The 23,501-nt window shown below is 36.9% G+C and overlaps 2 protein-coding genes and 1 non-coding gene across 4 annotated transcripts; 1 reads left to right on the plus strand and 2 right to left on the minus strand.

Annotated features, from left to right (window-relative positions):
* Window positions 1-3,322: 3,322 nt before the first annotated feature.
* On the minus strand, window positions 3,323-7,228 carry LOC103443101 (uncharacterized). Of its 2 annotated transcripts, XM_008381885.4 has the most exons (12): window positions 7,008-7,228; window positions 6,707-6,902; window positions 6,537-6,611; window positions 6,321-6,427; window positions 5,967-6,027; window positions 5,755-5,814; window positions 5,589-5,663; window positions 5,125-5,277; window positions 4,940-4,994; window positions 4,399-4,515; window positions 3,825-4,054; window positions 3,323-3,675 (listed from the first exon to the last, which is right to left on the minus strand). In XM_008381885.4, exons 1-12 carry the CDS (start codon window positions 7,052-7,054, stop codon window positions 3,652-3,654), a joined length of 1,200 nt encoding a protein of 399 aa, XP_008380107.3. In that variant the 5' UTR covers window positions 7,055-7,228; the 3' UTR covers window positions 3,323-3,651. The 2 variants fall into 2 exon arrangements, with proteins under 2 accessions (XP_008380107.3, XP_017190184.3); XM_017334695.3 differs by lacking the exon at window positions 5,589-5,663 and having other exon boundaries at window positions 7,008-7,224.
* Window positions 7,229-7,294: 66 nt separating this feature from the next.
* TRNAD-GUC (transfer RNA aspartic acid (anticodon GUC)) lies at window positions 7,295-7,366 on the plus strand. The gene has a single exon. It is a non-coding gene; the product is annotated as a tRNA-Asp (tRNA).
* A 13,060-nt stretch (window positions 7,367-20,426) lies between these two features.
* On the minus strand, window positions 20,427-22,169 carry LOC103421734 (protein PHLOEM PROTEIN 2-LIKE A10-like). Its single transcript, XM_008359776.4, has one exon. It carries the CDS (start codon window positions 21,820-21,822, stop codon window positions 20,554-20,556), a length of 1,269 nt encoding a protein of 422 aa, XP_008357998.3. The 5' UTR covers window positions 21,823-22,169; the 3' UTR covers window positions 20,427-20,553.
* Between the last annotated feature and the right edge of the window lie 1,332 nt (window positions 22,170-23,501).

Below are 23,501 nucleotides of genomic sequence, written 5' to 3' on the forward strand. Positions count from 1 at the left end.
TTGCTACGCAACCTACGGAATTGAAGAAAGTCAAGGTTAACAGCCTAGTGGTTACGCGGACTTGTCTGCTTCTGTAAGTAAGGCATCCGGCTGCCAACCCTATGGCTAACAACTTTGCAAAGTTCTACACCAACACATACGGCTGCATAGGCTACGCAAGTTTGTCTGCTTATAAAAAAGTAGCATGCCTGCCACTGGTCTATCAAGTCTAAAGGTTAGGGCATGAACAAAAGAAGTGAAGATGAAGAAAAACGAAGGAAAACATGTTTATAAACAACTAGCAAAGGCCGAAGGAGTTCAAGCAAAACAAAAGCTACAAGGAAAAACAAAGAAAATCCTAAAGGCTACCTAAAATACTACACTACAGCAGCTTGGACATCCCACAACTACTCGGTCGCCACACTTTCAACAGCCGTAACGCTCTTAGCAGCGGCATCATCCGACGCTTCACCCCTGGCTGCCCCAGTCTGGGCACTAACTTCTCCAACTACTTCACCAATGGAAGCCTTAAAAGTAAAAGCAAGCAAGTCTTCCGAAGAAATGGAGAAGGTCTTAAAACCTCAAGCCCATCATTCTCACCCTTCAGCTGCTCATTCTTCTTAAGCAGACTAACATGGACGCGCTGCAGCTCATCCACTACCTTCTTAGCATAAGTAACGAAACGAAGCTCAGAAATTGCAAGCTTAAGATCTTCAATCTGAGGCGAATCAATCTCAGCAGCAAAGGGAGCAGGCTTTGGCGCCACTTTAGCAGCAGAGTCCACCTTACCACTCTTCATAATAGCAAGTCTCTACAAAGGTGAACCGGACTTGGCTCCCAAAGAACGTCCTGGTACAGACTTCGGCACTGGGGGCATGATAAAACTTTTACGCTGAGCAATCTTATCCAAAATTGTACTAGCCATTCTCAACATGGAAGACGCCACATGCTCAGATCTAGCAGCCTTATTTTTCTTCCCATTAGAAGAAGTCATGTCAATCACATACCTTTCGGTAGCAAGCGGACCCTCATGAGCAGCAGAAGAAGTCTTCAATTTTTTTTTAACTAGGCATCTCATGAGCAGGCGGGGAAGATCTCTTCTTTCCATCTTCATTCATAGTAAGCTCCACGACAGCGATCAAACGAGCCAATGCATCCGCCTTGATCCTCTTTACCTCATCTTTCTGAAGCAGCCCACCTTTCTTTCTGCAAAGAAGACTAAGCAGCCAACGACATTCATGGTACTCAGCAGGGGAGCTCAACCCAGCATTCCAGCAGGCAGAAGGCCTGCATGCCCAACATTCCAGCAGTCCATGAGACCCGCAATCTCCTCATTTCTCTCAATCGCCAGCCTGGCCCGAGTCAAGTCCAAGAGCCCAAAGGACATTAGCCATGCGGCTCGCCTAGCACTGCGCCCCAGCGCCACAATCCGCGACCCCAGCCGCACAAGCTGCCTTTGGCTCAAGCCAAGCCAAGTCTGCCCAAGCAGTGGTCCCTGCCACGACATCTCCTCGGCCCATGCCGAGCCAACTCCTGGCCCCTGCCAGCCGACGTACTGCACCACCCCGACGGCTGCCCCGCAATAGCACTAATCCAAGAAGAAGACAAGAAAAATTAAATTTTTCTTACATCGGTGCAGCACGGAGAAGATGAAGAAATCAACGAAAGACGGTCCTTTGCATGGGCAAGATGTAGAAGATTGCTAGAGGAGGGGGAACAAATATCCTCTAACTTTCTCTCTCTTGTGGGGTAGAATAAATTGCTCTCCAAAGTTGATTTAATAACCCACTTAAGGTGGACTTAAATAGGCTTTGAGAGAAGTTTATTTCCCTTTCCTAGAAGGGCCTAATTTCCAATTAAAGAGAGAATCAACATCAAAATAAGAAGCAATCCTACATTTCCTAAAGCAAGAAGATCTCTACACCTGCTGCCATTTCCTACGAGCAGCCCAACAGGTGTGGGGGCATTTGTGGAGCCAAAAATATTCACTAGGCGACATGTGGATTTTTGGACAAAATAGGACAAAAATACCCTGGAGGCATACCGGGTCTCCTACACGCGAGCAGTGGAGAATCATCCATCAACCAAGTCAGGAGTACCCAAAATGGGTAACAATTCAAAACCTATTTCATATATGTTTTTACCTCATTTTTTCCTTATTCAATTAGCCATTTATTTCAAACATTCCATAACATCCTCATCTTTCCCATTTTCCTTATTAAAATAATCATTCATTTTTATAACCACCCATTTATTATTTTCATATTTAATTAGCCAATAAATTGGCAAATTAAACATGAAATTAACCCCCACAAAAACCCTATGGCTGACTACTATTATTCAAATAGGGCAAACCCTAACTCTATAAATAAACACATATTCTCACCAAAAATTCATTCCAACTCTCTCACAAAAAATCACAAATACTCTAAACACTATTTCTCTCTAAAATTCTAACTTTGGCATCGGAGGTTCTTCGGCCAAAGCCCCCCCATTCATCGTGGGCGCGTGAGGCTCTTGGCCTTAACCTAAGGTGCTAGTTGTTTTGTAGGTGCGAAATCGTCCAAGATCGAAGAGGAGAAAATTTGCATCCACATTAATTATAGATTTTAATGTGATTTTTTTTTTATTATTTCATGTGTCAGTAAACGCATGAGAAGTGCTGAACGTAAACATTCAAGAACACTAGTGGATCCACATCCTTGTTTGCAATTTCCCTCACCCCCATTGATTCACACACATAAAAATATTCCCTGTACACCCTTACTTATTTTTGAACTCTAAAAATATATAATTAATTAAGTAAAATGTAGAAAAAAGAGAAATAGTTTCCCTTTCTTTAATGTTATCCATGAAATATGGCTGCTTTAACTAAATGCCTCACAAAGACTGGAATTTGGATCCTCTCCAAACCTGTTCGGAGCTACGATAAGAAAATATGCACCCTTGATTTGTGTGAGGTGGTGGGCTAGTAAAATAAGTTAATTGGTACAATCGAATTCAATTTGAGTGGTACGAATTGCACAGTCTTTCCGCATGGTGAGATCCAGAGTGAATCTTTGTCCTGAAGACTGAGCCAAGGGTAAGGAGGCAAGGACAACTCCACAAAGTGGCATGAGGACTCATAACCCCCAAAAATTTCTGGACCCGCCATTTTTTGAGTCTCGGGAGGTATATGTAATTGGCACAAAAATATAGTACTTAAACCGTCCTAAAAGAATTGGAACCTAAAAAGCTACAAAAGTCGAGAGATCCCCCCTATCCTATGTGCCCGAACTCTAAAGCATGATTACAAATCAAACTCTAGGCATATAAGAAACTGTAGCCATTCAGCAAGAACAAGTAGCGCATTCAAAGTGCTTCCACTCTCCAATATATTATATATAGCTAAAGCTTATTGTTCACTGAACCTGGAAAGTACATTGATAGTGAAGATGCTGCTAGTCTTGTAAAAGAAATGAATGTTTTACAATACAATTTACAAACGGCCCTTAGCCGGCACCACCACATGCACACACGAACAGCAAGACGAGTCTCCCATCTACAGTTGGAGGACAATCTTTACATTTATCATAGGCGGTGAAATGTCTCCGCTCGTCTCATGTTTTCCTGTTGTCTGTGTATAGACTCGTCTATGATATTCATTGCCCGCGAAAAGTATATATATGATGCTTACAACGTCACTGGAGGAGTACCCTGCGTTTCACGAATGAGATGACTAAAATTTAGTCGTGGAAGGAGTGATTAACTGCGGGTTTTATTTTTCTGTTTTTGTTTCAATACTTATTTACACAAGTTACGATTACCCAAAAATATTCAGTAGCAACCGGGAACAACAAACTCACCTTAAAGAGAAGATCATATGCAATCTGTTCCCAGGGTAATGAAATGGACATTAAGCAGCATTTGAGAGGTACCGTCTCGTCATCAAAACTATGGGTAGAAGAAGCAGCTGCATAGGCATTCTTTGCAGCCACAGATGCAACAGAAGCTGCTTTACGAACAATGGAGCCAATTCCAAATCCTCTTTTGGATATAACTGGTGAAAAAGGACCCGGATCTTGTTGGCTTTGATCTGATAACATAACATCGACTTTCAGTATTTGACACAAATGTTCACATCATAGGGTCAATAAATTTGATAATAGTAACACCTTTGTCACAAAACAAAAGCAGGCATGAGTAACAATCTCACATGAAACTAGACGAACTTTGCATGAAAGATAACGGTAATAATCATACGAATTTCCTACTGTCAGGTATAGCTTTCTTTAGACCTTTCAAATCTTTAATCACTTAAGAAGTGCAGGTCATATGATAATCAATTTCCATCTGAACTATTATGAATACACAAAATTTAGGAAAAACAACTACTTCAACTTTATACTGTCACTAAATTTTAGAGAAAAAATTCCTTGCCTGCAACCCTAGAAACCGCTACTTCAACTTCCCCACGTCCTCCGGGACCTTTCATGTAAAGTTTGTCTGTTTTGCCAGGGGAATGACCAAGAAGGTTCCCAAATCGAGACTTGCCAGCTGCAAGAGAGACAGAGAGATGAGTGAATCAATATGCTGCACCAAATCCCCTTGTAAGATGCTGAGAGATGAAATAATGGCGTTCCCAAAATATTTAATGCATTGTTCAAAGTGAAAAAAATATAGTGGTTGTGTGGGTGGAACCCAGTCTTAATGGATTTTGAAACAAACTGGTTTATAAGATAAGCGTGAACAAAAAAAATAGATCTAAATGAAACAGCAGAAATTTAGTGAGTTTATCCAAATCAGCAATACTTTTACACATCACGTTCCAACAACTCTGCATGTATACCACAAAATGAAAACACTTTATACTCCAACCAACTTCAACCAGATAACATATGAAGTCATCCAACAGTTGCAGGGGAAATGAAAACTGTATCTAATGGCACAACAACATAAAGTTATTTGTACGAAATCTTACCATCATATGCGTCTCGAACCATTTGATAGCTGACGAATCCTGAAAAAAGAGTCAGCTGCAATCATGACACCAGAAAATCAGAATGTTTACAGAGTATTCCTTGAAGCAAAAGCATGCGTGGGACATTCACCTATCTCATCTCTAATTGTAGTTCTGGCATGTGAAACAGAGATTTAGAAAGAAACCTTAGTATTTTTCATCTTTGCGGAGTTAGTCTCAACCGTCAGAGAGGAACTATCACTAGGACTGCAATCATTAGACTCCTTTTCCCTCGGAAATGCTGCCCCATCGTGTGCATTGAGAATCACGCAGTAGCAATGGTCTGTTTCAGTCAAGACCTGGAAAAACAGAAAATAAAATCATTTCTTAGCTCTTACAAAATTGTAAATTGTAGATGAGTCAGAAAGCAAACTGAAAGACTTGCACAAAAGGTTGGTTAAAGTCTGAAAATGTGAGATTTGGAAAAACGAAAGATCATTATCAAATTAACAGAAAAGTCTCAAAACAAGCAGGTTTTTCAAACTGACTAATAACAGAAAAGTGACGATCAAAAGCATGATCAAGCATTTAACTGTTGTGGCAACAACATTATCAAATTAACAACAGAAGGTCATTTGTAAATGATCCCATCACATAAAAGGTCTTTTACCACAGCATCAAAAGTGTAGTCGAAGTCATCGATTGCAAAACAAATATCTGGATAAGCAGGTGTTGTCTCCACTTCCTAGATAAATGTCAGCGATAGTGTTATATTAAGGGGAAGCAATAACATGATTCAGTGATATCACGTTTTACCAGAAAGTACCTAAACTTGCCTTTTTTGAGTCCAACTGAAAATTGACACGGCTCGGAGAAGCATAAACAGTCTTTACAACCTGCAGAGATACCACAAGTCGTAAGGAAAACTGAGACTGCAACCAGAGATATGCACAGTGTGCAAACTGTATTGCAATTTTCCTGTAATAAATACAGAAAGAAGAAGATTGGTAAGACATACATCAACACAGAAATTTAAGGTTGTGCATACCTTATATATTGGAGATAATGGTATACCTTGCTGTGCTTGATGATTCCGGAGGTCCTGATGACTGAATTTCAACAGTTAATTTAACTTCTACCATTGCTCAAGTGAAAACTAAAGCACTATTCGGATAGAAGTCTGCAAAATATTTTTTTAAGTAAAATCATTGTTCCCTTTTTTTTCTAAGATTCCGGGATAACTGAACCGCAAAATTATGATCGCTAAACATCTAAACTAAATCTCCGTACTTAATTAACAACACAGAAACACGCTTAATAAGAAAAGGCGGTGTGCAACTTACAGAACTGAAACATTATTAAAACATTATGCACACAAACACTAAACACAAGAACAAATTACCTGCAAATAGCCACTGTTACAGTAAAAGAAGTGTGAGCAATCAAGTTCAAGTAAAACGTACGCCTCCAATCCACATCCACATTACTTTCCCCGATCAAGTCATCCAACTGTTTGAAAAAATTAAACACATTTATGAATTCCATTCCATCAACAATATCTTAAATATGACAACACAAAAACCCGAAAAATCGATTTCAAAACCCCTTTTTTTATTACCTTAGGTGCCCACCTGCGTACAAAGTACGGAGAAACACCTTCCTTGCCGTCACTGAATCCATACCCATAAGAGATCTGCTCGGCTCCCAAAAAATGCAATAATATAACAAATGAAGCTATAAAAATATCAATATTTAAGCAAAAATAGAAACAAATAAATAAAAAGGTACCAATTTTCTGACGAAGAAGACGAGATCATCGTCCTGGCGTCCTCTGGAATCTTTACCGCGAACGAAGTAAAAATCCAACACGTCGTGCCAGAATCTGTGGTCCAATTCGACATCGGAAGTGTCGTCCTCGTCCGCGACGATCACTGTTTTCCCCAATAAGCTCGAGTGCTTCTTCACCATACTCAGCAATTCGAATCTACCCAAAAGAAAAAGAACAAAACTTTACCATGAGAAACTCCAATCCAACTCATTTTCCCGAGAAACAAACAGAATATAGAAAATTTGAAGACGTGGGTTTTACCTGGAGGGGGTGTCTTCTCCATGTCCGAGCATTTCGATTGGAAGCATTTGATTTTGCTTCTTTGGTTTGGTTTTATGAGGGGTGATTGGAGAATTGGTGAAGGAATGTTGGAGGTGGTGGTTATGGTGAGTTCATTCGGTGATCTGCTGCCGCTCTCTGTAAGTGTTTCGTTGTGTTCCACCTGACAGTCTGACAGGGACGACTCGCGTCACTTCGGACTTGAGTAATTTCAAGTTTCTTATAATTTATAATATATGTATAATCTTACGTGGAACACTAACATCAAGGTCGTTGTAGTATAGTGGTAAGTATTCCCGCCTGTCACGCGGGTGACCCGGGTTCGATCCCCGGCAACGGCGATTGTTTTTTTTTCCCCTTTTTTTGCCACAATCTTTTTGGGCCTGGTTGTTATGAATTGGACTGATTAACTTTGGGCCAGAAAATTCGAATCCAGTACGGACTTTTTATGAAGGGTTTAGAACATGGCTAATGGTAAGGTCAAGGTCCATGGGAGATAGGGCTAGAGCTAAAATGTGTTAGGTGGATGATTTTCATTGGCTACTATTTTTGTCCCAAACTCCTTAAAAGAGTCTTGAGCCAGAGTTAGGTCTAGTTTGGCCTCACAACTCCACGGGTATGGCTGATTGGATGCGCTGGAAAGCTTTCTTTGCAATTAGGGCTAGATATTTGTCTAGCCTAGGCTGAAAATCCTTCGTTAAATATGCTCTTAGTGGCATAAAACCAATCTCAACTATCTATAGTTTTCTTGTTATTATAGCCATAGAGTATTCCTCGCACTTAAATACATAAGTTTTTTGGAACTTTAATGAAAAGTTCCTAGTGCTGTTTATTTTAATAAAAAAATTATATTTTTATATTAAAAAAATTAATTATGATATTTTTTATTGTATCCTTATCGTTAAAATTCAAAACTTTCAAATATTTTTCAATAATTTTTCTATAAATTTTTCCATCAAAAGAAAAATATCATAATTTTATGGCCTAAAACCTTTTATGAGTCCTCTCAATTCGACGACATGTTCTTCTGTACAACCAGTTGGATGTGACCCTTCTCTCACACACTAAGATCTTTTTTTCGATACGTGGGCTCAGCTTGTGTGTGTCGCAGAAGGTAGAACCACCTCTTCAGCTCATCAAACCTTAGAATTTGTTTGATTTCATGCTATATATTGATTCGCTTTATCACATGTACTCTTCTTCTGCGTCGTACTTTATCTTCTACACTATATTGTCTCATTTTAGAGATGCATTCTTTTTCAATGTCCTATTTTATCTTATTTTGTTAATTAAGTTTAAAAGAATTGTTAATTGTGCTAACGTGGTATAAACAATTTAATCATTTCAACCTTGTTAGTAAGACCCAGGATTGCAGAGATGTGGGTTAACTCAAACTAGGGTTTGATTTGTCCAGATTAAAAAAATATATATAAACAAGAGGAGAACCATAGAGGTACATATTCTCCCTAAGATCTTTGCAAAAGAATTCGAAAACATTGAAATTGATTCGTGAATCTTGAAATTCAAGCTTCTCTTGTATATCAACCTTTTTTCTTATATTTTTCTCTTGATCTGGATAAATCAAACCATAGTTTGAGTTTAACCCACCTCCCATTACCCATGGGTACGCTCCACTAACATGACATGTTACATGCCATACAACAAACGTAGTTGAAAAGAGTAAATTGTCCATGCCACGTCAAACAATTAACGTCTCTCTTAACTTATTTGATGAAAAGGGTAAAGTGGGAAATTAAGGAAGAGTACATGTGTTAAAGTGAGACGATATAGTGTGTAAGGCATAAAATGGTACACGAATGAAGAGTTCAAGACCTCAAGTGGTAAAGTGAAATAATATAAAGTTTAGAGAATAAATTGAAATTTGATGAAGAATACATGTGTCATAGCTAAAAATAAACCTATTAATTTAGTGGCTTGGTCTCTGTTTGGGATACGAATATATTCGGATCAAATAAATAAATTTGATAGTTATACAAAAAATTTACAATTCACGACACCCCAAAATCCCCACAATCCTAGACGTAAGCCGCATAGAAATGAAAGTGCCCTTTGTAGCTCTGATGCTTAGATAGTGGCACCAAGAAAGAAGAGTATAATGGATTGAGATGATCAACTTGGCACTTAAAAAAAAAAACAATTAGCGACACTAATGATGTTGTTAGACGTGACCCTTCACCATAAAAAAGAAATTGGGTAATTGTCTTTGCTTAATATTCTTTGTTTACTACTGCATTTAACTTGTTAAAGGTATATAGGCATTTTTTATGTAGCTATTGGAAGAACTAAGGTGGAGCAACTCTTCTTAGGTGTACTGGACAAACTATCTTGTTAGTTGTTACCATTCTGTGAAATTTTTTGCTATGTTCGAATTTCAAATAAATCACAATTTTTCGCAGTTAATTATTAATTAGTGGATATATTCTTGACCAAAGATTTAACAACTAAAGACTCTAACATAAGATACTCCGAAACATGTAGAACTGTAGATAGTTATAAATCTCCCATGCTTTGGATTCCTTGGTCTTGATATATTGTACATGCTCAAGGGGAAAAGAGGGAACAAAAAAGTAAAAAAAGAAAAACTTGGGGCAATGAAACAACATGATTATAAATGAAATGACAGCATATTCAAAATCATGGAGAAATTAGCGCTTAAAGTGGCTTTGCTTTCTTCTTGGCTTTGCTTTCTTGTACATTTCTTTCTGCCATGAATTTTAATAATAATTAGGAAATCCTTAAATTCATTTAAAGTAAATTAAAACGACAATTTCAAGGTTCCTGCAGGCTTGAACCTTGGCAGCAGCAGGCTAGGTCAACAAAAAACAGCATATTCTACGACTAAATTAACAATTTGTATAAGATTAACAGTCCAAAATTTGATCACATATATGCAGATATTCATCACATAATTCAAAACCGGTAAATAATTAAAATATGATTAGCACCATTAATTTCCAGTCTTTAATCCCAAAACCATAACCAGCAAACTTTCACAACTGTAAATCAAAGACACCACATTTGATTTCACTTACCAAAAGAGAAGAGATAAAGATAGAGAACATTTGATCTGCTTCTTACATATATAATTGATGAGATAACTTAGTCCTCAATCGGTCAACATGGTGCTGGTCCAGTAGTACTAGTACGTACACTTCTTTCCTTTGCCTGTTCTTCTCCTGGTGGTGGAATGATCAGCAACATCATGCCGGAAATTCCCGTCGTTAAAAATCAACGGCAAGTCGTTACAGTCATCGCCGTCTTCTTGAGTGACGATACGGATGCAAGAGCACCTCTCTAAGGATGCGAAGAAAGCAGAACTGACACTGTGAATGAACCACATACCCACCCCATCAACCTTGCCACACCCGTGTGATGAACCTTGGCTCGATGATGACCGGACCTTGGGCTCGCTGGAAGAACTACTTGACCGGAAACTGAAGAAGCTGGAGCATGTGGTGGCCATGGAGTTGGAGGTTGAATTAAGTTTTGGTAGCTAGCCACATTGTGAGAGAGATGTTGAGAAAGCTAGGCTTTAAGCATTTTCTTAAGGGACCTTTGTTAGGTTCGTGAATGATTATATGCTAAATTCCAACATATGCCCTTTCAAAGTTACAGAATTACGAATTTGTACTACTTTAGATTAAATAGACTTTTTTTTTATGTCGAACATTAGATTAAATAGTTTAATCATGTGACGTTTGCTATTTTGATTCGCGTTACTATCTTTTTCTGGCTTGTTGGCTGTCTACGACTACTGCAAAAATACCATAAAAAATAAATTAAGTTAAAATTACAGACTTGGGACGAAAACATCAATTATGGTTAATCCATGAATAATCATACCAAAGCATATGATGTGATCTTCCTTCATTAGTAAGTTAAACAACACTAGTATTATTGGTTACTTACAAGCTAATTGCTAATAATTAATGAGAATATATTGTTGACTACCTTTTATGAATGGCATCATTCGATTTGAAGAACAAAAGTACCAGTAAACTATTTAAGAGGGAAACAATTACTTGACCTAGTGTGCGTGTCTGCAGTGTGTGTTACATTAGTTCAGAAAAACGCTATCAAAGATTAAGTTCTCACACCACTCTAGCTAGTTTACCTACCATACCCAAGTCTTCTTTAGAAATTTTCCAAGCATTTATTTATATAGTAACTATACTCTAGAGAACATCATAGGAAAAGCAAAGCATATTTAGTATAAAATAATAATGAATATGCTTGATATATATATATATACAGGATAGGAATTAATAAGGAGGAGGCTGAGAATATATTAAAGAACGGAGGACGATAATGATGAGACTTGAGTGCGTTTCATCATATCCGTTACTGAGCTAGCTAGAAGGAGATCGATCAAAGACATTTCTTTAATATAGCAAGAGTTATTTTCTTATAAGACAAACCCTAAAAAAAGTTAACTTTCGAGGTATGAGTTGGGTACGTATGTGCTGCTGTGCATGCGCGCGCATGCTGGAGAGAGAGAGAGAGAGAGAGAGAGAGAGAGAGAGAGAGAGAGAGAGAGAGAGAGAGAGAGAGAGAGAGAGAGAGAGAGAGTCATTGATTGAAAATGTGTTTTCCTTGATAGACCAAACAGATGCATGGTAAAATTGCTTTGCACAATAGAATTGCTCCAGCAATTAGAAGATTTCTTACTAGCTCGTGATTGAACAAATAATAATAACTAGATTTTTTTTTACAAGCTATAGCGTTAGTGAGTTAAATTATTAAATATTATGAAAAATATAGATATATATTAACAGCATATTGTACCCACAATAGGGTGCATAAATATTATTGTTTTTTCGCCACTGCGATAAAGTACTATTTGCAAGTAAAATTAGAAATTGATGTATGTGTGCATGAATAGGTACCACTAAACAGTCTAGCACAGTCCAAAGATAGATTTTTGAGGATAGAGATCCCAGCCGGATCTCATCCTACCAAATCCTATGGATTCAAAGATCCGGATTATTGAAATTTGATCCAACGGCTACAAATAGGGGGCCCTTCTAAAAATGATAATAATTGTAGCCGTTGGATCATATTTCAAGGGTCTAGATCCTTAAGATTTGGTGGGGGAGATCCGGCTGGGATCTCTGTCCAATTTTTGATGTCATCATTTCTATATAATAATGTGTTTATCTCTTTGAGCACTTATCATTAAATAGTTTAGTCAAGTCCAACAAAATATTTTTGAATGCCACCGGTTGTATACAATTATGTATCTATCTCTTTCAATACAGAATTATTATAACAAACAAAGTAAACATGTGTAATCGTTTACAACTAGTAACATGGTAGGTTTTCTCGAGTTGAAGGTCTCTTTATACAATTCACTTCTCTTCCTCTATGAAGGCCCAATTTTAGCAGCCCTGAAAGTTACATTTCACACAGTTTTTGGAATTTAAGCCCATTCTTTACACTGCAATGTTGTTTGTTAAGTGATGTGACCAAAATTTTCCTAACCAATCATTCCCAAAGTACATGTAAAAATCTTGGTTTTATGGTTCGAGGAAGTGACCAAATATATATGTCATGCTGAAATATCCCCACTTTTCCGATTGATCAGAAAGGACCCGGCTTCTCTGCCCTCTCATGTCCCATACATTCTCATCATCCTTTATTTTGTGCGGTCACGGTTAAGCCACGTTAACATTTTATATTGATTTTTTTATAGAGATAATAAGACAAAAAACAATTATAAAATGTTGACGTGGCTTAACCGTGACCGCACAAACAGGAGGGGATGAGAATGTATGGGAAGTGAAAGGGCAGAGAAGCCAGGTCTGATCAGAAATCAGAATGGCAAATCTGTCATGATTAGTTGATGACAATTTCAATACAAATGGTACTATCTACACATATTTTTTTATCTTTCACGCACTTCTTTTAATTTTTATTTTATTTTTTACACACTCTTCTCAATTTTTTGTTATTGAAAAAAAATTGTTGAATATCAAATGATAAAAAGTAACAAATTGTGTATGGGGTACACAAGAATGTGTGGATAACATTACCCCTTCAAGGCCTCTTTTTAGAAGATTCTTGGTTGTCATTTTCATGCTTTCAGGAGCTTTAGAAAGATTGTGAGAATTTTGACATATTTTCTGCAGTCTGCATATCCAAATTTAGAGTTGTGGAAGGGACTATTGAATCCCACATCGATCATACAAAAAGAAAAGTAATAGTTTAAATATCATAATCCCACTTTAATTAATACCGAGACATTTTGTGATAAAACTTCACACCTGAAAATTGTGCAGGTGGTTAAATGAGGACAATATCAATGTTATTGGAGTGGACCCTTAGCCCGTCGACCTGAATAATTCTACAAGGACTTCCTTTTGTTTTGTTCCTCTGGCCAAGTCCCTAGTTTGGGAAGAATCCCACTGACACTACTTTCTACGTGATCACATGGCATATCACTTTAATCCAAGGATTATTCCATCATTAATATTATAAACTCTCAAGTTCGAATCACCTTATAACTCAAACATTTGTCATTACCAAAAACCCCATGACTAATTGACTTAGTCATCACCAAAAACACACATTGGTTGATTAAACATGTATTAGTCACAACACATCTTATTACTAGAAAATTAAACTATCCTCACTTTTAGTCACAACATCCTTTTAGTTACAACATATCTATTTTTTTGTGTCAACCCATATAATGACTAGTAATTATTTAGTCTCAAGCACTCCTCATGACTGAATATCTTATGGTAATTTTAGTCTCATCAGCCTTCTTAATTAAAGCTCTTTTAGTCACAATTGCATAGTAATTATTTAGTCTCAAGCACTCCTCATGACTGAATATCTTATGGTAATTTTAGTCTCATCAGCCTTCTTAATTAAAGCTCTTTTAGTCACAATTGCATCTATGACTAAAAAACAAATGCTAACAACTAGAAACTAACGACGGTGATTGAAAGTCCACCACTTGATATCTTCCAATCTATCATTCACACATGCCATTCCATCTTTATGTGCAGTTTTAGGGACAAAAATATAGTCAAAGACATTAAGTGTTCGTTTGAATATGCTTTTAAAATGACTGAAAACACTTTTGGTGAAAATGTTTTTGACACGAATTCTTAGTAAAAATTCAAGTAAATCCTAGAAAAGTCACTTTAAGTGCTCTATGTAAGAAGCACATATCTGGTGCTTCTTCCAAAAAGCACTTAAAGTGCTTTTGGAACTCAAAATCAATTTAACCAAAAGCATTTTTAGACATTTTAAAAGTACATCCAAACAAACTCTAAAATATTGTATTTCACAAAACAATAAGTTTTACATTATTCTAGTTATCATCAAACACAACGTCTACAACAGGGTAACAAATTAGTAGATATTTTATCAGAAAAACAACTAGTATCTAGACCCAAATCAGCACGCACGTTGCTGCCAACAAGTAACCAGTTGCATTTCCTGTAAAAACAAAGAATAAACTGTTTAAATATTCAAATTTTATTCCTAGTTAGCATAGATGTAAATACAAGACCAATAGCTGCATTTCCTTACTAATCTTGCTAACCTTTGGGCCTCTTGTGGTTTTGCTTTGAGTGCAAGATTCACTGATTCGCATCCTTCCTCTCCTACATGGCCTGCAACCAAGAAAGGCACTGACGCCACAGAGAATGAATGGACTGAAGCTTATAGTATATCATCAAATTCTTGCTTATAACTTAGGAATCATATTTGTTTCACATATATCACAAGGGAAATGAATCAATACTGTAGTAAAAGCATCAAGTTACACATTGTCTGTCGACAAAGAACAATTCTTACATCGTGTTTGTTCACCAAACGTATAAGATTCAATTTCCACAAATCATGAAACTTCTAGTATACCGTATGATATTGCTTTGAATTACCAAAAACAACACAACATCAAAGAATTTGTAACAGAAAAAACAAAATCACCAGTAGAAGACTGAAATTATAATCGGCTTAAGAGTGTGTACCACATTGAATCATTGTGTAGGCATAGAGACCAAATTATAACCAAAGTTTGAAAATGGCTATGCCAACAAATGTGTCAAATGAGAAGAAAAAAAGGCCGGATTTGGTGATTACATACCTCTAAAAATAATGTGATTTTAAACCCAGACAAATCTTCCAGAAGAAGAACCTGACAAATGGAGGAAATGTTCAATTGCATTGTCTAGAAGGAATTGAAGATAAGAAAACTTGTATGAAGGAATTGAACTTTGGCAGTTGAGTGAAAAACAAAGCAAAGGTATCTATAAAACACAATAGAACCAAGCATATTATGCAAAAGTATAACCATTAGGAAATATGTATCAAATCCTTAATTAGAGGTCGTTAGGCCATTTCCAACCAATGGCTAGCCAGATGACTCGTTTTAGCCATTTGGCATTTCAAGATCCTTCAAGATATTAATATTTTAATGAACAGTACAGTACAGCCCTCTGACCCTCTATAACTTACAAAATTTGTTTCATATTTTTTTAAAATTCCATTTTTTTCCTATAACTTCTATTTCACAAAATTTGTTTCATATTTAAAAAAAAAAAATTTCTATAACTTCCTAAGCCATTATACAACATTAAATTAAATTAAGTAACATGAAACAACATTAAACAATATGAAACAACATTAAATAACATTAAGCAACATAAAAATTATACAACATGAAACTTAAAAAACATTTTTAAAAACATTTAGCCGTTGAATTTGAATTTAAGTTATAGTTTTTAAATAATAAATTATGTTTGGCCCTATGACCCTTTGACCCTCAGTTGGAGATAGTTTTTTGTGACAGGGCTAAAACGAGCCATCTGGCCCTTTGGCCCTCGGTTGGAGACGAAGGCAAATATGATCATGTACTGTTCATTAAAATATTAATATCTTGGAGAATCTTAAAGGACCAGAAGGCTAAAATAAGTTATCTGACCAGCCATTAGTTGACGATCACCTTACTACTCTATAAGTTGAACATCAAAGACGAAAGATAACTTGTGAAACAAAAAACAAATAAACAAAATTGACAAAACGTCTAGAAACTGAGAGCTACATTTTGCTAGACTTATATAATAAACAAATAAAAGGCAATGTGATTGATGGACTTGGATTGTCTGCCCTCTTAGTTATGGTGCCCTTCCATGCCCTTCTATTTTGTGCGGTCACGGTTAAGCCACGTCAATATTTTATATTAATTTTTTAATAAGATAATAAGACAAAAAATAATAAAAATATAAAATATTGACGTGGCTTAACCGTGACCTCACAAAATAGGAGGGCATGGAAGGGCACCATAACTAAGAGGGCAGACAATCCAAGTCCGTGATTGATAACCTCCCTTGCATTACAGTATAAGTTTATCTTTCCGAAAGCCGATGCACCTGCTCAAGTCAAATGCTGTCAACGAGTAAGTATCCAATTGGGCATGCAAAACAACCAAACAAAAACCCCAGATCCTCTCCGGAGGGATCTTCAAATCGTGTTCGTTTATCGTATTTCATGCGGTCAATTTTCATCATGTACTATTCATATTTGCTTTAAAATAAAAATATTTAAAATGATTACTGACCACACGATGTACGATGAACAGACACGATTTAAGGATTCCGTGATCCTCACAAAGAGGATTTCCAAAAACCCCACTATAAATTCTCCACTTTAGTTTCTTTCACATTTAGCAGATATTCAGAACAAAAAAAAAAGAAAAAGAAAAAAAGAAATGGCGAAGCATATTATCACCTTCTTCACCGTAGCTCTCCTCCTCAACCTTCAACTCACAACCTTCGCTGCTCGTCCTGTCCCTGCTGCTTTTACCAACAACACTCTCAAAATCCAACACCAAGTAAGTTGTTTTAATTGTTTTGTTTTAGGGTAGTCTAATAACCATTCCGTTTTCACATTTTTTTCCTTCAAAGAACTGAAAAATGAAAGTTGTTTTTGTGGGTTTTCAAATTTTGTTTTATTTTAGTTTTCGATCTTCAGTTTTTTTTTAAAACTGGCAAGTAATAACTAAAAACTGAAATGTCACTTTTCTTTCATTAAATATTTGTTATCTTAACCTTTTGTTTTGTTTATGTTGTAATTTGTTGAATAAATATGTGCAGCAGGACATAGAAGCAAAGATCGCTGCGGCGGAGGAAGGCGGGAGCTGCCAAGGAGTAGAGAAGGAGGAGTGCCTGATGAGGAGGACGCTGGCGGCTCATTTGGATTATATATACACCCAGAAGCACAAGCCTTGAACTCGTGTAACCAATTAAAATTATAACTCTTTCTTCTTCTTCTTTTTTGTTTTGTTTTGTTTTGTTTTGTTTTGTTGTTGTTGTGAAAAGCCATGCAATAATAAAGCATCTATATGTTCATACTAAATAATAGCAATCTTATCTGTAGATTTCCCATATTTCATCAACTCAATCTTTGTTCGCCAAGAAAGATAATGGATTTAATTAGGATTAATTAGTTTGTCTATGTAATATTTTGTGTCTTTCGTAGAGTTTGGCTTCATGTCCCTCTCGTCGTGCCTTAAATTTTTTTTAATCAAATTTGGATGGCGCGTCGGAAGGGCAAACGAGCGTTAAGGTTTCTGCTAATCGCTTTGAGAGGGTAAATCACTATGTGTGGGAGTATGATTACTTTACCGCCACGCTATTGTCAACAATAATAATAATAAAACTAACCAGATTATGTGTTTGGCAACAAGAAATTGGTTGCCATTTTGTTGGTAAAAGTAAAAACGATGAGTCATGAGCTTCTGGTATGAATTTAAACTCAAAGTCAAGTAGTGTGGACTTTTGGGGCAGGTTTCTTATCTTTTCCATGGTTTCCGTTGGAAGTTAAATGTTGTTGGAGTGACATCTAAGAAATCATTCTGCAATCTTTCTAATTAAAAAAGTTAATTATAAAAAAAAGAACATGATGACTATTTTGCTAATAACAGTCAATCTATCTTTAATAAAAGAAATTATTTGTTCTCCTCATTTGTAAAGGATGTAGATGGAAAATGCTTAAACCCACAAACCAAAGCAGCTTGACGAATCTGGAGTCCATATAATATCATTAAGGGTAGTGATTTTCACACTTTTGTTTTATTCTTCAGAAATTTTATGTATATCCATTAATTTTTTATTTATTTATTCAAGACTTTTTACCCAAAATGGTTCTGAGATTTATATAGCTCATCACTTTGACCTTTGAGATTTGAAATCGATAGAATTAGTCCTGAGTTTATCCATCATCAATCATTTTGCTCATTGACACATTCTGTGAAAAATCTTCATTAAATAAGAATAAAATGACAAAACTCCGCCAATGAAAGCAACTACTAACACCACAATATTCATAGCACATGATTACATTGTGGTAATTAAAATTTTGAAACACAATATTAGCAGAGTGTCAAACACGGCTGTGAGGATTGCCAAACCCCAAATGGAGTTGAATTAAAAATTAATGTGTCATCTTTGGAAAATTTTAGATTAACGAATGCATGTTTAACCACCACCACTAGTTGGCGGGGACGGCCATGTCCACGGTGGCTCTGTCGTGTCGTGGGATCTGCAACCTCTGTTGTCCTTGCTACCCACACACCCACGCGATCCTGCAGCCCACGCCTTCTGCAACGTTTGTACTCATGTCTTCCATGTGGACAAGTCATCGGCTTTAGTTAAGTTTTAAGTATTTGTTTCGTAGCGCTTTGAGCGGGTTAGATTATTAGATTTTTTGTTGCTCTTGTGATCTGATTGTGTTACTTATGCAATTTATGTGGCTTTGTTGTTGACAGCTTTATGTCATGGTACTGGTGTTAGGATTGTCGCGTCTACCGTCTTTGTGACAGTTTTACATGAGACTCATGTTTGTGTTGGTTTATTGTGATAGCCGTATAAGGGTTTAAAATCCTTGCATCTTGTGCAAACTATCTTCAAATCAAGAAATTAATCACTGGAGAAATTGTACGCATCTGGCACCTCTTGTATTTGGTTATTCTTAGTAATGAAACTCACTATCATTCCTAAAAAAAAAAAAAAAAAAAAAAAAACACAACGACCATCAGCTGACATCAGAATTCCATCTTGTACGTGCATGCATCTGGTCTGACCTCACAAAGATGATAAGCCCGTAATCAATCTGCAATCCTCTCATTCAACGTCTAGATAGAGTCTCGAGTCATCAGTTGTATACAATTACGACTCTCTCTTATTACGTGACCAGAAGTGACGGAACATATGAACCATGGGAATAGTGAGTATCACTAGCTCCAAACTTTTGCTATGGTAGACACCTGAAAGGCGCACTATGACCCTTGTTACATGATAAGAGAGAGTCGTAGTTATATACGACTGATGACACTATTCTTATAAAACTTTTGCTCCAAACTTTTTCATGTATCAAATGAAATATGTCTTTTCAGACGTGCATTACAAAAGGTCTCAGCTAACCCTTGAGGGCAAAGAATCATCACAGGTTTCCAACTACGTTATTTCTGCAGCAGAAAAAGATCACTGCTTCTTTCATCCACTTCTTATACATCCCTTTCCCCGGAGACTAATCGGGTCCCCCGTCCTACGAGGTGGTCGTCATGGATCGTTCGATTTCCTGAGATGCTAAACTAGGTGCAGGTATAGTTCCAAATGAATTCTGAAGTATCAACAAGTCGGACATAACCACTGAGCGATCTCAGTTCCTGTATCATCGGTTAGTTCAACAAGAAGCATACATGGGACGCTTTGGATTACCGACTCTCTAAATTTCCAGATTCAAACAGATAAACAAAACTCAACTACCGTAACATTCATTGGACGCTACAGTGCAATTCTATGGGTAGTATTAACAAAACGCGACTGATCGTTACAACAGAAACATTCATTGGACACACGAGAAATGGAGAAAGATCAAATCCACAACATGCCCCCGGATTTCTTAAAATGTTGAAACGAATAGAAAGTCTAACCAGAATACAAAAGAACGGATTACCTCAGCTGACTACGCATCGTATCGTGACCTACTTCAAAAGTTGCCTCCGCTCTTGGAGAACAACGCAGACAGTCTACAATTAACCAACATGAACCAAAGCAGTCAGATGTAAACCAGAATCTGCTCATATTCATCACCCTACCTAATGCTTCAAAAAGAATACAGTTGAAACAGAGAATAGGAATCTGGCAAATTAAGAACGCGGTACATATCATGAACGTTTAAACAGCAGAATCATTACCGTCTATTCGATTTAACTTCAAGAACATAAACAATGATTCCTCCAAATCGAAAGAAGGGATTCCAAAATTCAGATATGTATAGCGGCAATCACTCAAGGATTCCAAAATTAAAATTTTAAAAAACAAAAAGGGAATAAAATTTCCTGATTTAAAGCATGCATCATCATGGATCATGAACCCCTTTTGTTTCCTTTTCAATTAAGTGACAAAGATATACATACATAACCTTCCTCAAAAGGGAGTCATATCTGACTGATAGGAGCGTCTTACAAGGGAGGGATAAACCCATCAAATTAAGCAGTCAAGAGAACTCTTGTACCACCCAAGACATACAAATGCAAAGCAAGACATACAGTAACTATAACCGAAGACTTTCCACTGAAGTATGTGATGACTTGCAATCCCCTGTCTGCAACCTCCCCATGAAGTGCACTAAGGCTTCTTTTCAAACCATCTAATAGCATCCACAACATAAACTCAACGAGAGATCGAACTGTCTCGAACGTCACCCTCCCCGTCACATCAAAAACAAACCTCCTATTGCTCGGAACTGCCAATGTAGATGAAACCTTCCTAACCCATCCACTACTCTGAATATCATCAAACGAACTTCCCTCCTTCAGCTGCTTTGGAGACACCTCTCGATGCAAGCACTCATCCATAGTTCCACTTGGACCTTCACTCTGATCAACAATTGAACACACATGCGAATTCGTGCTTGAACTCGAACTGGAACTTGTCAAAACTTGGTGAGATGTCCTCACAACTGTTTCCACAGCACCATTGCAAACAGAAACCAGAACATCCCTCACTCTGTTCTGATGCTTGGGATTGGTCAACCCATCAAACATTTCTTCATAAACGTTGATATCTTTCGTTTTGTCAAGGTAAACCGCAACCGCAGTGCTTACGAAAACCTGAATGCAATTTGCTATGAGCTCCTTGCTTCTATCACTGCAAACAACATTAACCCATCTAGGCACATCTGATGGACTTGATTTCGACACACTCGAATTCTCACCCGATTGCTCATCAGAGTAAAATCCCATAACCAAATTCTTAGCAAAGCTTCCAACCACAACCGAAACGAACCCGGTTCCAGCCGTAGAGAAAACCTTCTCGAAAACCCTATCCGAAAAGCTTGAATTCTCCAAACCCTTCCCCGATTCATTCTCATTCTTCATCTCCAATTTACACCCTCGAATCATCCCAACCGTCATAGCCTCTGTAATCCTACTCAGTGACACAGAGAACTCCTCCGACCTCGCAATTTTTGAAATCTGCTTTAAACTTTGGGGCATTTCGTCCGAATCAGAACGCAGAAACTCCTTCAAATCCCCACAGACAACACCAATCGTCTCGGCCGAATCGGAGACCATCTCGACCATAGAAATTAGGGCTCCTACGAGCTTCAGGAACCTCTTCCTCTTCCTGTCCACAGAGGGCAAATTGTAAACCCTATAAGCTCCATAGCCGGAGACCCCAAGTGCTGCGAGTAACAGAAGCCATCGCCTTCTTCTCCGAGAGAAATTCAAGCCCTTAGCGACGAGCCCAAGTTCCATTGGAGCTCAACTCACAAAAGGGAAGCCGTAAAGATTCAATCTTTAAAGTGAGAACGGATATGAAATGACAATTTTACGAATTGGGTACTGAATATCGATTGCTTTGGGTCGATGAATTCCTAAGGTTTTGGAGTTGAAAATCCCAACGAATTGGAAAGATCAGATATTAATTGGGGGAATTAAATACGGAGGGCGATGAGAAGACGAACCTTCCCGAGTGATTGTCGATTGGTGGGAGAGGAGAGAGAGAGAGAGGAGCCGGCGGGCGTTACAGTGACGGAGGAGAGAGAGGGAGAGGCAGCAGGATGCCCCCGCCAGAAATATTTTATTGTGATTAATTAAATGGCAGAGTGCGCTGATTGGATAAATTACCCGCGATAAAAAAACCGCGTTGACCGTATTTTGTCTTGGCGTTCACTTTCTTTTCTTTTTCATGAGATATTTATACACGAGATATTTATACTAACAGGTGAAGAAATAAGTGAAATTTTTAGCCGAACTGATACAATATTATTTTTTACAAGTGATCATTTATAACAGTATTGAAAATGAGTTGAATGTTTACATGATGTTGAAATTTTGAATTTTGTTGGTGACTAATTTAATATATAATTTAAAAAAGATAACATTAATTTTCATTTAATTTAAATTTTAAAAGTAAATTATTCTTTTATTCTTGTACAATTACTCTCAAGTATAAGCTTGTGAGGGTATTAACTATTAAGTAATTGATATGAGTTTACTTTAAAGTGATATTGATAGTTTGTTTAAAAAAAAAGGAGATATTGATGGTTTAATTAAAATTAATATAGGTGTAGAGTGATGTTATATGGGTTCAAATGAACTTTAAAAAAAAAAATCTGCATTCTGATGATTTAATAATTCTTGTAATTTTATGTCTAAATTCAATTAAAATTGTTCCTGAATTCTAAAAGACTATTCAAATTTGATCCTTATGGATTTATTCGAATCCGACATTTCTTACGTAATATTGAAAAAGACTACTAAATTGTAATGGTAATGACAGGAAACCTAACAGTCTTGGCACTTGCAATATCACTTTAACCCTCTGATCATGATCAGGAGGTTGACATTTCCTCCAAACTTTGTCAAGTAATTGGAAAGAAGTGATGAAATAAAGTTTTTTTTTTTTTTGGTAAATCATAGTTCCAAATTCATATTTACATTTTTTTCATGTAAAGTTACGAATCCTTAAAAAATGTTGTCTATCTCATATTGCGTTACATGATTGGTTTGAGATAACCCCTCCTAACTTACCCATTTCATGAAAGTCCTCCTCGTCGTTTAGACTACTAGCAATAATGTTTTTGAATGCATAGAGACACTCCATAGTGTAATATAGAAACTGAGATATAGAGCTAATGACCATCCTTCCAAACAACCAACATTGGATTTTCATTGTGGCGGCGCCGGTCAAGGCTGATACTGATAAGGATAAAATAGTACCTCATTGTAATGGTAACTCATAATAGTTACTATTTCAGTTAGATAGTTACGGTAGGGAATTTATTTGTTTTTACCCAAAGTGTAACTATATATACATGTGTAATATTATTTTGAGAATTAATGAGAAATAATCAAAAACATTATTCTCAATATGGTATCCTCCGCCAGAAGTCTACCAACTTCGATCCTTTAGCTTTCTCAGTACCCAAACA

The sequence above is a fragment of the Malus domestica genome, chromosome 08 (assembly GCF_042453785.1).
Source record: "Malus domestica chromosome 08, GDT2T_hap1".
Taxonomy (NCBI): domain Eukaryota; kingdom Viridiplantae; phylum Streptophyta; class Magnoliopsida; order Rosales; family Rosaceae; genus Malus; species Malus domestica.

Coding starts and splice junctions, on each gene's coding strand:
- LOC103443101 (XM_008381885.4), bottom strand. CDS start 7,054: ATGCTTCCAATCGAAATGCTCGGACATGGAGAAGACACCCCCTCCAG. Junction 6,028..6,320: donor GTAACAGTGGCTATTTGCAG/GTAATTTGTTCT, acceptor GTTGAAATTCAG/TCATCAGGACCTCCGGAATC. Junction 5,278..5,588: donor ACTACACTTTTGATGCTGTG/GTAAAAGACCTT, acceptor CTGTTTTTCCAG/GTCTTGACTGAAACAGACCA.
- LOC103421734 (XM_008359776.4), bottom strand. CDS start 21,822: ATGGAACTTGGGCTCGTCGCTAAGGGCTTGAATTTCTCTCGGAGAAGA.